Source organism: Euleptes europaea, chromosome 7, assembly GCF_029931775.1.
Source record: "Euleptes europaea isolate rEulEur1 chromosome 7, rEulEur1.hap1, whole genome shotgun sequence".
In the NCBI taxonomy this organism is placed as follows: domain Eukaryota; kingdom Metazoa; phylum Chordata; class Lepidosauria; order Squamata; family Sphaerodactylidae; genus Euleptes; species Euleptes europaea.
Window position 1 is genome coordinate 6,517,422 of NC_079318.1, and position 13,961 is coordinate 6,531,382.

Below are 13,961 nucleotides of genomic sequence, written 5' to 3' on the forward strand. Positions count from 1 at the left end.
AGACCAGGTCTGTCCATACAAAAGCTGGCAATAAACTGAAGCTTCCCCAAGCTGGCTTCTCTTTTTATGTGAGATGGACGGACCGGGGAGGGAGCCATTCCCCCAGTCTGTTCTATCTCCACCCCCAACTGTCCCAACTGTCACCAACTGCTCCTCTCTTTTTTCACCCCCTCCCTTTTGCTTGGGGGAGAGAGCTGATTGGCGCCAGGCAGCAGCCCACTGAGCCCCCGAGCCCAGCACAGAAACAGCACCCTCTCGCCTGGCCCCAGCAAATTCGGCTCCAGTTGAGCCAGGAACCAAAGACTTGTCTGCAATGGACCCTGAGTCTTGCTTGGACCTGCCCAGAGGAGTCTAAGGCTGATAGCATCATTAAGCATGCAGCAACATCTGAAGGCCTCCATATGAATTGTAGCCCCTCTGGCATGGCTTGCCTTCTTTCTATGAAGTCATAATGGGGGAGGGGTCTAATTTGTTGTAGACAACATGTGGATTTTGTGTATGCATATAATTTTAGAAACACAAACCAAACAGGAGAGAAGAGCTGGCAGGAGTAATATTCATTCCTATTATTATATTTCTGCCACTATTTTTCAAGTATGAAATGAAATGAAAAGTCTTATAGCACAATACTCCTTTTGTTTTTGTTTTCTGACAATTCTGAGACTTTTGTCAGTGGTACCCAAAATAGAAATTAGAATAATAGAGTTGAAAGGGGCCTTACAGGCTATCTAGTCCAACCCCCTGCTCAATGCAGGATCAGCATCTCCGGCAAGTGCTTGTCCAGCCTCTGCTTGAAAACTGCCAGTGAGGGGGGAGCTTACCACTTCCCTAGGCAGCCGATTCCACTGCTGAACTACTCTTACTGTAAAAAAATATTCCCTAATGTCCAGCTGGTACCTTTCTGCCCATAACTGATACCCAGGGTAATGTTCAGGGTGGGAGGAAATAAACCAATTGGTGGGTTTTGATTGAATTGATATGAGTAACAGCAGTAATTCTGGGAGAGATTTTTAGCAGTTCAGAAACTGCTGCTTGTAGAGATTGCTGTATGCTTAGGGTAAAGAAAACATTTTAAATGATCAAAATATGCACACTTTCTCTTGTTCCAGTGGAAATATTTTTTAAAACGGAAGTTATTTCCTGGTAGCCAAACTCTAGGTGTCAGGTTTCCTGCTGAAAGGAGAGCAAAAGGCCTCATATGAAAACTCTCTGCATGTGCGGAGTCTGAGGTAATGGGAGCAAAGTAACAGCTTTGTTGCAGCCATAGCTAGTTAAAACATTTTAAGTAGTGGGCTTTGGGGCAGTTTTCATTTTGGTTGTTTGTTTTAACAGGCTTATTCAGTCAGGCTGAACATTTGGGTTTGTTTTAGAAGAAGAGCAGTTGTAAAATTGCAGAAGTTGGTGATCCAGGATTTTCCATTGCAGTGCAGGTACTGAAGTTTCTGCAGCAAGGGAGGGGGGCCTCCAGGAAGTGGGAGTGGGCTTAACTTCAGAGGAAAGCTAGAGGAGGTGGAAGGGAGGGCTCTGGTTAAAACAATAAACAAATCCTAGGGATGGATTGCCACATTGTTGTTAGAGCTCGAGGGGGATCTTAAGGACAAGATCCCCCCTGCAAAGGTTAGAGAGGCTGTATTATAAGCTTTTACTAAGAGTTTTGCTAAAACAAAACAATCAACTTTTTTTTTTGTTCCAGTGGAAAGCCATACAGCATCCCCTAGGATAGTCAGACAGGGAAATGGGCTGAAACTGGCTTGGTTATTACCATAGCAACACTAGTCTGCTTGTGACTGGGAAAGAGTGAGCATATGAAAGAACAAGAAGAGGTAGCCTCTTGCCCAGCCTCTGATGATGGCTTTTTTGACCACTTTTTCCTTCAGACCAACGAACAGTTCATTCTGCTTTAACTTTTGTCACGTTGGCTGTTGATTGCTGGACAAACTTATCTTTTTTAGGTGAAAGTTGCTTGTAATTGAAGAAACAGTGGCAGCTGCTCCCCCCTTTCTTCTACATACCATGAGGATATAAGCGTCATTTGCAGAGCATAATTGAGACCAAACGTTGAGCTTGAGGCCCAGGAGAAAAAAGTATTTTGGTCCTGCAGGTCATTAGTGAGGTGAGCAAAAGGGAATCCTGGGCGGTCTAGTGAGACAGTTAAAGGAGAAAAACATGCCGGCTTTGTGGAATCTTGTTAACAGAACAAGTAAGATTAACTTTACTCACTCTGAACTACCCTTCCTGACAACAGCTGGGCATAGTGGGGCAACAAAATGTTGCGGCCTAAGCTACCTCTGAAGGAATGCAGAGCAAGAAAGATGCATGATCGGGATTTTCCAAAGAACTTTCAAGAGGTATAGTTGGAAATGTGTGTGTGTGTGTGTGTGTACAGTTTTTTAAGGCAAAAGACTGTTGATTTGAAAACCTTTATTAGGAAGATGTAGGTGCCAATGGGACTGTGAAGAATGATTGGCCTGAACTTCAGCTTACGGGAAGTGCTGACAACATTTGAAAAGGTATGAAGAAGGCGAGTTTGAAGTACTTGTTTTTCTTTTTTTCTTTTCTTTTTTAAAGCTCCATTACCTGGGGGAATCCCCACCAGCCCATAGATGAATAGGTTTTTACTGTGTTGTTCAATGCAATTTTTTTTTCTGCTTGTAAGGATAGTATTGTAGCTTTTCTTTCATCATACTCTTCTTTTGCTTATAAATTACAGAAGTATCCGATAGTGCCCAGTTATAAAATAAGGGCTCTTTTTTCAGGAGTGAGATCTCATGTTAGCCATTAAACAGAAAACAATAACCTGTTCTCTGAAAGCTATTGTGGTAAAACTAACAGACTTTTAAGAAGATTTGCAGTGCCTTCTTCTCCCTCTTTCACATCACTCAAATCCCTTCAAAAGCAATTTCAGAAAATGAGGGAACTATTTTTTTTTGCATACATTACATTTGCATTCTTTAAAATATATGTTTTGATCCAAGTAGCAGAATGTGTTTGCTTTGTGTTGAAGCAGCAGATTCTGTGTTTCGGTTTACTTTCGTAATTTCTATTTTGTCTCTTCATGAGAAAAGTGTAGCACAAGTTAAACCTATACAGCAAAAAGGCAAAATAAAGTTTCTGTTTTGCATCTTTCAGTGTTTTGAACTAATACTATATAGTCACGAACTGTGTTAGAATTGTGTACTAATTTGTGCATATGCAGTTTGTACAGTACTCACATAATTTGAAGATGCTGAGCATTTCTTTTATGAAATCTGTTAAAACTTTTTCTTGAATATCTGTAAAGATAACATTCCTACAGTCATTGTTGTTGCAAAAGTATTCTGCAAAATTAGGTATTTTTTGTTTTATAAAAGGGCAATTTTCAGGGCGTATGTATGTTTTGAAGGGAGAGGTTGACCAGTTACGTTACAGCATAATCTTGGTTTGCTGTGAAAGAGCTCAACAAATGTACATGGTATTTATGCAATTTTGGCTTCTTGGAAGTCACAGTATATCACAGTCACCAAACAAAAATTGTATCTCAAACCCATTGCTCTAAATAAACAAGAAAGAAAGAAAGAAAATACTGTAGAAGCACCTGGTAACGGAATATGTGACAGCCATTTGTTTGGACTTCTTTAGCATAATAAATAATCTTAATTGTTCACCATATTCACCTCCCTGAGAACCAGCAATTATTTCCAATAGCTGGACTTTGTATTGTAATTGCAGGTATTAATTTTAAAAACCTAGAACAGATACTTAATGTTAGCAAGATGAATCCTTAAATATCTCAGTCTCCACTCATTTATTGATGTAGCCTGTGTTATGTCTGTTTCTGCCATAGAATAGGGAGATCTGGTGTTCATACAATTACAATTCTAGCCCCTACCATGTTTCTCCCAGTTCCCATTCCATTTTTGTATTCAAGTGGTTAAAAGGTTAAAGTGGTTAAAAGTTATAAATTATTATATAAATTATATATCTGTGTAGCTGTGCTGTTAGCCTAAGGCTAGCTTTCTGTTTCTTGGAAAAAAATATTACTCCTAGTGATGCTAATATCATAGAATCCTTGTTTTTACTTGTTGCTTTTGAGTGTGAGCTTTTCAGTGGGTTACTGCACATCTTCCTTTTTGATAGCTCTCGTGTTGACTGTTGGCACACTGGTTGATTGCTAGGAACCCAATTATTTTGGATATCTGGGACACTGAATTGCCTCCCAATTTTGTAATGCAGATGCTAACTCTCCTAAGGAAAGAATCACAAGGGAAGCACTGTAGCAATTATGCAAAAGCCAGATGGTGTTTTCAGAAACTTGAATTGTCCCACCATAAGTGGGATGTTCTTTTGCTTTCATCATTCCTAGTGCTGTGTGTGTTTAGCACTATATTAGTAAATTTATGATGCCAATATGATGATTTGTTGCTGGTTCTATTTCCAAAGACATGAACTACTGTAACTACCAGTGTGTTACCTAAACCAACAAAAACAAATCCTTATTAGGAGATTTGCCTTCACACATCTGTAAATTGTCTTTTTAGATTTAATCTGCAGGCAAAGAATAGGATGTTGTTGGCACGTCCCTCCAAAAAACAATGCAATCATTTAATTCCGAAGTGTTCACCTCAAATATTTGGACAGTCCTCTTTTCCAGCTATGAGGTAGCTGCAAATTGCATCCTTTTCACTGAACAATGTCAATTCTTCTTGAATTTGACACTGAAACATACATTTGATATCAAGTATTGTATTCAGTTTATTTGTATCCTCCTTTTTGACTGGCATTCTCAAGTAGCTCATGCCATCAATAAAATAAAGGTAAACTATATGTTGCATTTATAGATTTGGAGTGAACTTTCAACACTATATCCAGGAATAGGTTGTGGGGAAAACTGGACCACACTTCAGTTGACAAAACATTTCTTTGGTTGATAAAACATCTTTACTCTTCTTGTGTAGCCCACGTGCGTTGTTGTGATAAGGTTGAACTTACAGGGAGTTTCTGCCTGGATAGAGGCGTGAAACAAATCTGTCTTTTGGGACTTCTACTTTTTAATTTGTATTTGAATGACTTTACAGCCAACCTCAGATTACTTAGACCTAGTTGAAAGAGTTAAAGTGGAAGATTATATGGGAGGTGAGCATCTCCCAATTTCCCTCAATCTTCATACCTCTGTAAATAATCGCTTACGTGATAGATATTTAAGCAAACTGGCCGATAAGCAAACATCTGCATATCAAATCCAATGGTATCCAGCTATTGAGGAGGCAGCACTCAACCTGTTTCACTGCAAAGGAAAGAGAAAGAAAGCAGTGTTTCATCCTTCATATTTGTCTTCAAAGGCACTTACTTCTCTATACGGACGATGCCATCCTAATGTCCCGCACTCAGATAGGCTTGAGAAGACTTCTAAATTGGTTCTCAAAGTATTGTAAATCAGAGGAACTAATTATGGCAAAAGTCTAAAGTTGTGGTCTTCTCAAAAGCTAAGAAAATCACCCCCACTACTTGGAGAATTGATGGTATCCAATTAGAACAAGTCTCCAAATTTCCATACTTGGGCACAATCTTTAACTCTAACCTTAATTGAAAACCCCATCTCAGATATATAACAACAACAACAACAAAAATTAACCTTCAGTGGCAGCAATTGAACTCTGTTTCTTCCATAAGGGAAGCAAATATATTCAATGGGGATTACAAGTGTTGAACATGGAAATTATCCCACAGCTCTTATATGGAGCTTCAATATAGATTCCTCAGGTTGACAAGAGAGTTGACCTTCCCTTGTGTCAATTTTTATGGTGAATTACAGGGACTCCAAGATGTGTAACCAGAATAAGCTGAAGGCTAGAACTAGGCCAAGGTTCTATAGAAGCCAAAGTGTGGCTACAAGCCTTTAAACATAGACAAACAGCCCATTCCTGAGCTCTTGGCGGGAAAGAGCTCAGGAGGAGTGCAAGTGCCCGTGCAATTGTCCGGGCTGCTTGTGCCAGCGCCCAGGCCACTTGCACCGCCACGAGAAGCAAAGACGCCATCTTCGGGCTGCTCATGCTAGCCTCCTTGTGCTGCCATGACAGCACAGCCCAGGGATGCTGGCTTGGCCTCCCACCAGCATCCCTCCAGTGCAAAGCCCCATGCAGGAATCCTGGGGGCATGCCGGGGGGGGGAGTAGAGTGTGGTTCCCAATCAAGCACTGATTGCACCTTTTCAGGATCATAGTTAGTCCCTGGTGTGAGATAATATATCCTAGGAAAGTCAATTGCTTTTTATGAAACTCGGATTTAGACACTTTAGCATACAGCTGATTGTCTCTGAGACATTGCAACACCTCTCGAACCAAGGCAACATGCTCATCCATGGTTTTAGAGTAAATGAGAATATCATCTAAATAAACTACAACTCCTTTGAACAGTAGATCATGGAGGATCTCATTAATGAATTGCATGAAGACCCCCGGAGCCCCTTTTAATCCAAAAGGCATCACCATAAATTCGAACATCCCAAAGCAACTGAAAAAGGCTGTCAGAGATTCATCTCCCTCCCGGATTCTGACTCTGTAATAAGCCTCGACTAAGTCCAATTTGGTGAAAATGTGTCCCTCCTTCAATTGTCCCAAGAGATCAGAAATGAGGGGGATGGGATAGGCATTCGTTTGAGTAACAGCATTGAGTTTTCGAAAGTCAATACACAAACGCAAATCCCGTTTTCTTACACACGAAGAAAGCCGGTGCCGAATAGGGTGCGGTGGAGGATCAGATGAAACCGCGAGCCAAGTTCTTGTCTAAGAATTCACGGAGCACCATCCGTTCCATAGGACTCATTGGATAGGTTTTACTTTTTGGCAGTTTTCCATCCCCCACCACTTCAATAGTACAGTCCGTCTGGCGGTGGGGGGGTAACACATCACACTCCTGCACATTAAACACGTCTGTAAAGTCTTGATATTCAGGCGGCACTTGGGTCAGACAGGAGGTGTCTGAGGCCAGAGCAGGAGTTGGTTTGATTACGGTTTTAACGGCCACTTCATATCGGTGTAACTCACACAGCGGGCTATTGAACGTTAAAGTCTCAGCTTCACAGTCTATGGTGGGACTGTGTCCTTTGAGCCAATTTGCTCCTAACACTACAGCATATCGAACATTGGGCACAATAGTAAAGTTGATTTGTTCCCAATGGTGGCCAATTCCCATCGCCACTCCGTCAGTGCGACGTTCGACTGCCCCCCCCCAAATCACTGCCATCCATTTGAGCAAATTGAACAGGTGCCGGCAAAGGGACTGACTTCACTTGGAGCGCCTTAAAGGTGGTTTAGTTAATTAATGAGCGGGCACATCCAGAGTCTATTAAGGCCTTAACTTGTAATTGAGGACCTTTTCTATAATGTCGTAATATTACATCTACATATACAGTCTCTTCTCCTTCACTCACCATGACTGGAGCCTCGGATTTCACAGGAACACCTGCTCCTTCTACCGCAGACCCAGTCCGTTTTTTGGCTGTTCGAGGGGGGACTGCAAGTTAAGGGCTGGGGAGTTCCAGTGGTCCCCCTCCTCTGAAGAAGCGGAGCTGCCCTCCCCAGGAGTAGTAACTGTAATCCTGGACCCCGACGGGTCCGCTGGCGAAAGGTCCGCTGTCATTTCTCCAGCGTGCAGAGCTGGGGGCGCTTTTAGTCTTGGAGCGATGCTCCGCTCGGCTGCGGTGCCCCTCCCCCGGGCGCGTCCTCTCCCACAAGGAGTCCCCTCTGGTTGGGGAGTGGGACTCGGCAGTCCCGAACGTGACAGACATGTGACAGCGAAGTGACCCATGGCACCGCAAACGAGACCAGCTCCCCTTTGAAACCGCAACGCTTGGTCTTGCGGAGGTAGAGCCGGCCTCCGTGGGGCCTGAGGAGCGGCAGGTTTGGGAGGGTTTCTCTGGCTTCCCCCCTCCCTGGCCTGCAGTCAGGCAAGGGAAATAAACTGGCGGCGGCTTTCCACTTCTATCGCCAGCAAAATCCACTCTTCCAAGGTGGCTGCGTCTTGCTGCATGTATGCCGAGTTTAGAATCCCAGGATGCAACACTGCTCAGAAGTAATGCACCTGGGTAGCTTTAGTCCAATCCACTATTTTATTAGCGAGTCTTTGGAACTCATCCGCAAACTCTTGGACTGAGGAGGATCCTTGACGGAGCTGTAGGAGGGCCGCTTTGGCCTTCTCCCCTTGAAACGGATCCTCGAAACGTCTCCTTAATGCTCGCATGAATTCATTAAGCGATTGTATGGAGCTGGCCCGGGTATCAAACTGGAGGACCATCCATTCTGCAGCCTTTCCAGCTAGAAGTGAGGAAACAAACCTTACTCGGCTGTCTTCTGTGGGAAAGGTATGCCTCTGTTCTCGTAACTGTCCACTTGGTGTAGAAAACAGGGCAACACGTCCACAGAGATATCAAATGTCACTCGCAAACGGGGTTGCTTCCACTGCACAACCGGGACCACAGGGGGTGGTGCCGGTTGTTGCCCAGGGGCCGGCTGCCCGGGAGCCGGTTGCCCCGGAGGTTGCCCTGGAGCCGGCTGCCTCGGAGGCTGCTGGCCGGGGGGTTGTTGGCCCGGGACCAGTGCCTGCGCAGGCGCCACTTGAGCTCTCTGTAGGCGATCATACTCCCACATCAACCGTCCATTTGGTCCTGCACACGGGCCATACGATCCAACAGTTCTCGGTTTTGAAACCTCAAGGCATGGATCTCCTCCTCAGCCCCCCCCCCCCAGTCCGTCGAGCTTGGCTGACTCGGTAGTTCGTATTCCAGTCGCCCTCTTCTGCATACAAGTCCTCCTCATCCGAATATTCCTGTACATCAGGAGCAAAGGTGAGCCATTGCCTGTGCGCCACTTCCCGGGGCAGGCCAGGTTCCGGGGAGCCCAAAGAAAAAGAGGGAAAAGACCAGTCCAGTCCCCCGCTAACTTTCGACCGCGCTCCAGTTCCTACCGTCACCCGCGCCTGAGCGGCGGCCGCATCCGCCAACAGTTGCTCTTCCGCCCGCCTCCGGTCAGCGAGCGCTCAGTCTGCCTCGAGTTTGGTGGCGGCGGCAACCGTTATAATTGGTTCGACCACTTGCTCCATGAGCATTTGGATTTCCTTGTGCTGGCCCAACAGCGGTTGGACCTGTTAAGCCAGGTCCGCAGAGGAAGGACCGAACTCAGGTTTTAGTACCTTCTCGACATCGGCCGCCGTTGCCATGGTTGGCGGTAAGTCCATGAGGACCAGGACTGTCCTGGCGGCAGCGCTCTGTGCTTCCAGGCGACATAGGGTGGGATCCGGAACAGTTTGCGGAACGTCTCCCTCCTGAGTCCCCGCCATTGGGAAACAGAACTCGAGCCCCTGGATTGGGGCCGCCGACTCCCGTTGCGTCCCGCGGAGCATAAGCGCAGCCAATAACCGAGTTAGCAGAGCAAAGTCCTCTTGCGCTAACTGGGACTCCTCCAGCAAAATATCCAGACCCAAAAGGTCGTTGTGGGCCCATTGATCAGCGTCCTGAGTTCTCCAGGGGGTCGCTGCTGCCAGGCGACACCACTGATCAATCACCAGCCCAACCAGCCAGGTGGACTCCGTGTAACTCCTCCAAGATGGCACGCAGAAAGTCAGGGTCCTCGGGGAGCTCGTCCTGGGCCCCAAACCGAGGAGACGAGTGTCTAGGCGAACGCACCAGGGCTCCAGCCAAGGTCAGCAAGTAAGGATAGGACTAGTGTCCTAATGTAAGCTCTAGCCCTGCGGCAAACCCATAAACAGATTCCAGCAGACGGCAAGTCCATGAAAGCAGTTTTATTGGTTAGAATCGACAGGTATCAGAAGCCATATTCAAAAGGACACTAGTGAGGGGGGAAAGGCAAGGTACATAGCATATATGGAAGAGCAAAAGGAGATAACTGCTAATCCAGGCAACCCCCCTCCCAGAGGCAGGAGGGAGTACTTGGCGATTCCCACAGTATGGGAATCTATGAAGACTAAACACGGGGCATAGACTGGTCTTGGACAGAATAGCATAACAGCACCTGGAAGCAGCACAATCGCACCACCACATACCATCCTCATGGCCTGCTCCTGACACAGCACAGAAATGTCCTAAAGCAATAAACCAATAAATACAATGTAGAGTTACTCCATTCTAAACCACTGGTTTCATTAAATTTAGGCTAAATTCACTGCATAGGATTGCAGTGTAGAATACACATACACACACACGGTATCTGAAGGAACAAACAATTCCAAGTTTTGATCCGGTATAGGCCTTTTGTTTCCCAGAGATGTTGTATTTTCATCTGTGCATCTGTTTTCTTTCCTCCAGTGAGGATAATGATGCATTTTACAATATCGTAAATGAACAGGAACAGTTAAAAAAAATCTTAAAAGCCCGCCTTGTGTGTAACAGCCATTTGCAAAGGCAATGTTATCCTTCTGGGCCCCTGTGTAAAGTCTCATTTGGGAGAGCAGGGAGCAGGCTGAACAGAGTTTAAAAGAATCAAATCTTCAAGGGATTCTGGGTTTTTGAATTTGCTCCCACAAAGGGAAGGTTTGTGTAGTAATCATCATTGATTAATCCCTTGGAGACATACAGTATGCCCCACTCCTGGATTTTCTTTAGATGTATATTTCTCTGCTTAAACATTCTTGCCTAGATGTTGGGTAGCATCCCTGGTAATCTCTCCGGCATTTTTCTCACAGTGAGATAGTGTTGTTTGCTTTCCGTATGAAAAAAAATGAAAGCTTTTTTCTTGATTTTATAAAGCTGGAATGGCTACTTTCTTAAATGCATGTCTTCTCAAGGGGCACTCTTCCCCCCCCTAAAAAGTGGCTCACATTCTGAGAGTCATGTGCTCCAATGTAAATTTTGCACTGAAGCAGGAAGGGATTCAAAGTTATGGAGCACATATACTTCTGCAATGCACATCACACACAAATATGTTTATTTACATATAGTGAACAAATCAGGAGAGAGGTAGAACATTAAACAGTGAAATTTTACAACTTGAAAAATAATGTGGCATAAGGGCTATCAAAGGCACGGTAGTGTTTGAGTATTGCATCTAGCCCAGCGATCCCCGATGTGGTGCTCATTGGCACCATGGGGCCTGCAGATGGGTTTCATGATGCCCTTTTGCTTCTTTCCTAAAAGAAAAGAGCCAGTCCTTGTTTTTCTTCTATTTCATTGGAGCTGGAGGATTAAAAAAAACAACTGGCTTCATAGTAGGAGAATGATTGGCTTACAACTTCCCAACTTTTTGTGATTGGTTACAGATTCCTACAGCAGCTTTTTTCTGATTGGCCCAGCCTTTCATGGCAGCCATTTTGTGGTGGTGCCCATTCCCTGTTCTCAAATTATAAAAGTGCCCACAGGTTCAACAAGCTTGGGAGCACCTGATGCAGTCTGTGGACTGCTATTTGGCCATCTTTGTTATATAGTGATTAAAATTACATATTTAAAAATGTAGTTGTAATAACAGCACCTTTATTTTACACATTATTTTGGAGGGTGGCTGGTGTAAATAGCTTATGCTTTTCAATATATATATTTGTGCATATTTATTTACATATAATCACAGCTTGTATTCTGCAGTTTCAAAAGTATATAAATTCCTGACTTATATAATTTGGGCTTATGAAGATACTTAACATATATTTCTTTATCTGCTTCATATATATTTACCTTTCTGATGAAGACTTAAGACACCAATAAATACATTAAAACTCATTTAGAAACATTCAATAAACGTTAAAATTTACAATAACATTATAGAATGCTCTCCTGGCAAGTTCCATTTTACACATTCTGTGGAACAGTATTGGTCAGGTAGAATATTCCAGCCGGTGGGATCATGCCAGAGAATGCTGGAGTATAGGCAGCTGCTTATCTTACCTGTCTGCAGCTGCAGATCTTACCTGTCTGCAGGGTGGCACCTTCAAAAGGCCTTACTCAGGTCAACAAAATCGTTACAGCAGAGAACATTGGGAGAGGTGTTTCTGCAGATATAGTATATGTCTGGCCAAATGAGATTTGAACAACAACCAGGAAGGGGGGGCGATTTAAGTTTTTTTGAGCCCTAAAATTTGTTTTAATATTTTTTTACAGGATCATTGCAATGGGGCATAATGTTTGCTTTTGTTTTTCTAGGACATCCAGGCTGAAATTGATGCTCACAATGATATCTTCAAGAGCATTGATGGAAATAGGCAGAAGATGGTAAAAGCCTTGGGGAACTCTGAAGAGGCTGCACTGCTACAGCACCGCATTGATGACATGAATCAGCGCTGGAATGACCTGAAAGCAAAGTCTGCCAGCATTCGGTAAGATATGATATGAGTAAGATATGAATAAAGGTCAGCCCAGTAAATTATTACACTCTTAACTTGAACATACAAAGCATTTTATGTGTAAATATCAAAATGTAACCAGTTTCATGTTGTCATGCAGGTACATGAATCAAGGAGCCCAGATAAGCTTCTGGTCTTTGTTGCTTGTAGGATACTAAGCATTTTGTTGTATGTATTGGCTACTATGCACTATGTGGAATGGTGACAAAGGATCCATTCATATGCAACTCCTCCCACCTCCTTTGCATGGTGTGAAAGGAGATGGGGGGGTTTCAGACATATACTTCCTTCCTGCCCCACCCATCACTATCAAAGGGGTTACACTTAAACTAAAAAAAATCATGTATTTATTTAAATTTGTGACTTCATTGACTATGAGATGCATAACCTCAGTATATGTAGAAATCTTGATTTGGTGCATTTTTCTCCGTGGTCAGTAAAGGGAGGAGTAGAATAACAGCACACATGTGCCCCCAAAGCCTTTCTGATGTCGCCATCCTTAAAGATGTGATGGAGGTGAAGTGCCACCAGGTCTTTGTTGCCATTGCAAAAATTACTCATAAAAATACATATTTGATTATCGGTGTTAAAAAGTAATATTAAACATTAAAATTAATTACTTGCTCTGAAAGTTCAATTGTTTGAGGTTGCTCTTATTATCATTTCTCTTGGTGAGGCTTCTGAGAAGTTAAGACCTGTTGAAGGTTAATGCAGTGGCATAGTGAAAAGCACAGCACAGGAAGGCTAGCTTGATTGTGAGCATGGATTTACAGGAATTAGGGTTTCTGAAACATGTCGGGTTGGGACCAGGTTGGGACCATAAAAGATGCAAGTGGTTAAGAGAACAAACTATAAGAAGGCACACAAAGAAAAGAACAGATAGCAGGAACTTCTGAATGGCATAGGGTGAAGAAGGTATGAAATAGGTAAGAGGAACAGATCCATGAAAAGCAGGACTGCAAAGGCAAGCAGATAGATGGGGTTGTGGTTGCTGGGAGCCACCTTTGCTGGGCCATTACTTTCAACAGCCACATGGAGATTAAAACCTCTTGGATGGAATTAAAACAGCCCATTAACCACTAAATCACAGTGCTGTTTGATAACTGAATGATCCCTTACAACATTTGATCTTTGCAGGGCACAGCCCTCAGTTTCTAAGGAAGATATTTAGGTTTGTTTATTTGTTTATTCCAGATTCAAAGGGAAACCCTGTATTTCCCTACCCAAAAAGTCAATGTAGTAATTAAAACTTTTATTTTAAAATAATCTGATCATTCTAGATCTAATTAAACAAAAAATTAAATAGATACACAAAACATTGGCATACTCATAGAAATCAATCGTATGTTAAGCATACATGTTATTGCTATTCAACCCAAGTTGACTTTTGGGGGAGGCGGGAAGCTTACATTTCAAAGCTTATTACCCAGAGCTTTGCTAGGAAGGGGAAAAGCATATTTCACTGAATTCCAGGTCTCAGAGATTCAGAAGTTATAGGCTAGCTCATATTGATTTATTGATTTATTAAAATGCTTATTACCCACCTTTCGACCTTGCATAACTGAAGGTGGCTTACAATGTAACAAACAACAATAGTAAAATTCATAAAAGATCACAATTTAAAATTTCTATTAGAACTTC

General features: G+C 43.3%; 1 protein-coding gene across 6 annotated transcripts in view; it reads left to right on the forward strand.

Moving 5' to 3' along the window:
• Positions 1-13,961, forward strand: part of UTRN (utrophin) — a 760,310-nt gene that overhangs the window by 483,553 nt on the left and 262,796 nt on the right. For 3 of the 6 annotated variants that reach the window (XM_056853742.1, XM_056853743.1, XM_056853744.1), the window contains one exon: positions 12,121-12,293. In XM_056853742.1, the coding sequence (XP_056709720.1) occupies positions 12,121-12,293 (173 nt within the window). Of the gene's footprint in view, positions 1-1,601; positions 1,618-2,085; positions 2,349-2,377; positions 2,511-12,120; positions 12,294-13,961 lie in introns of those variants that run through there. The other 3 variants (XM_056853747.1, XM_056853745.1, XM_056853746.1) reach the window with 3 other exon arrangements.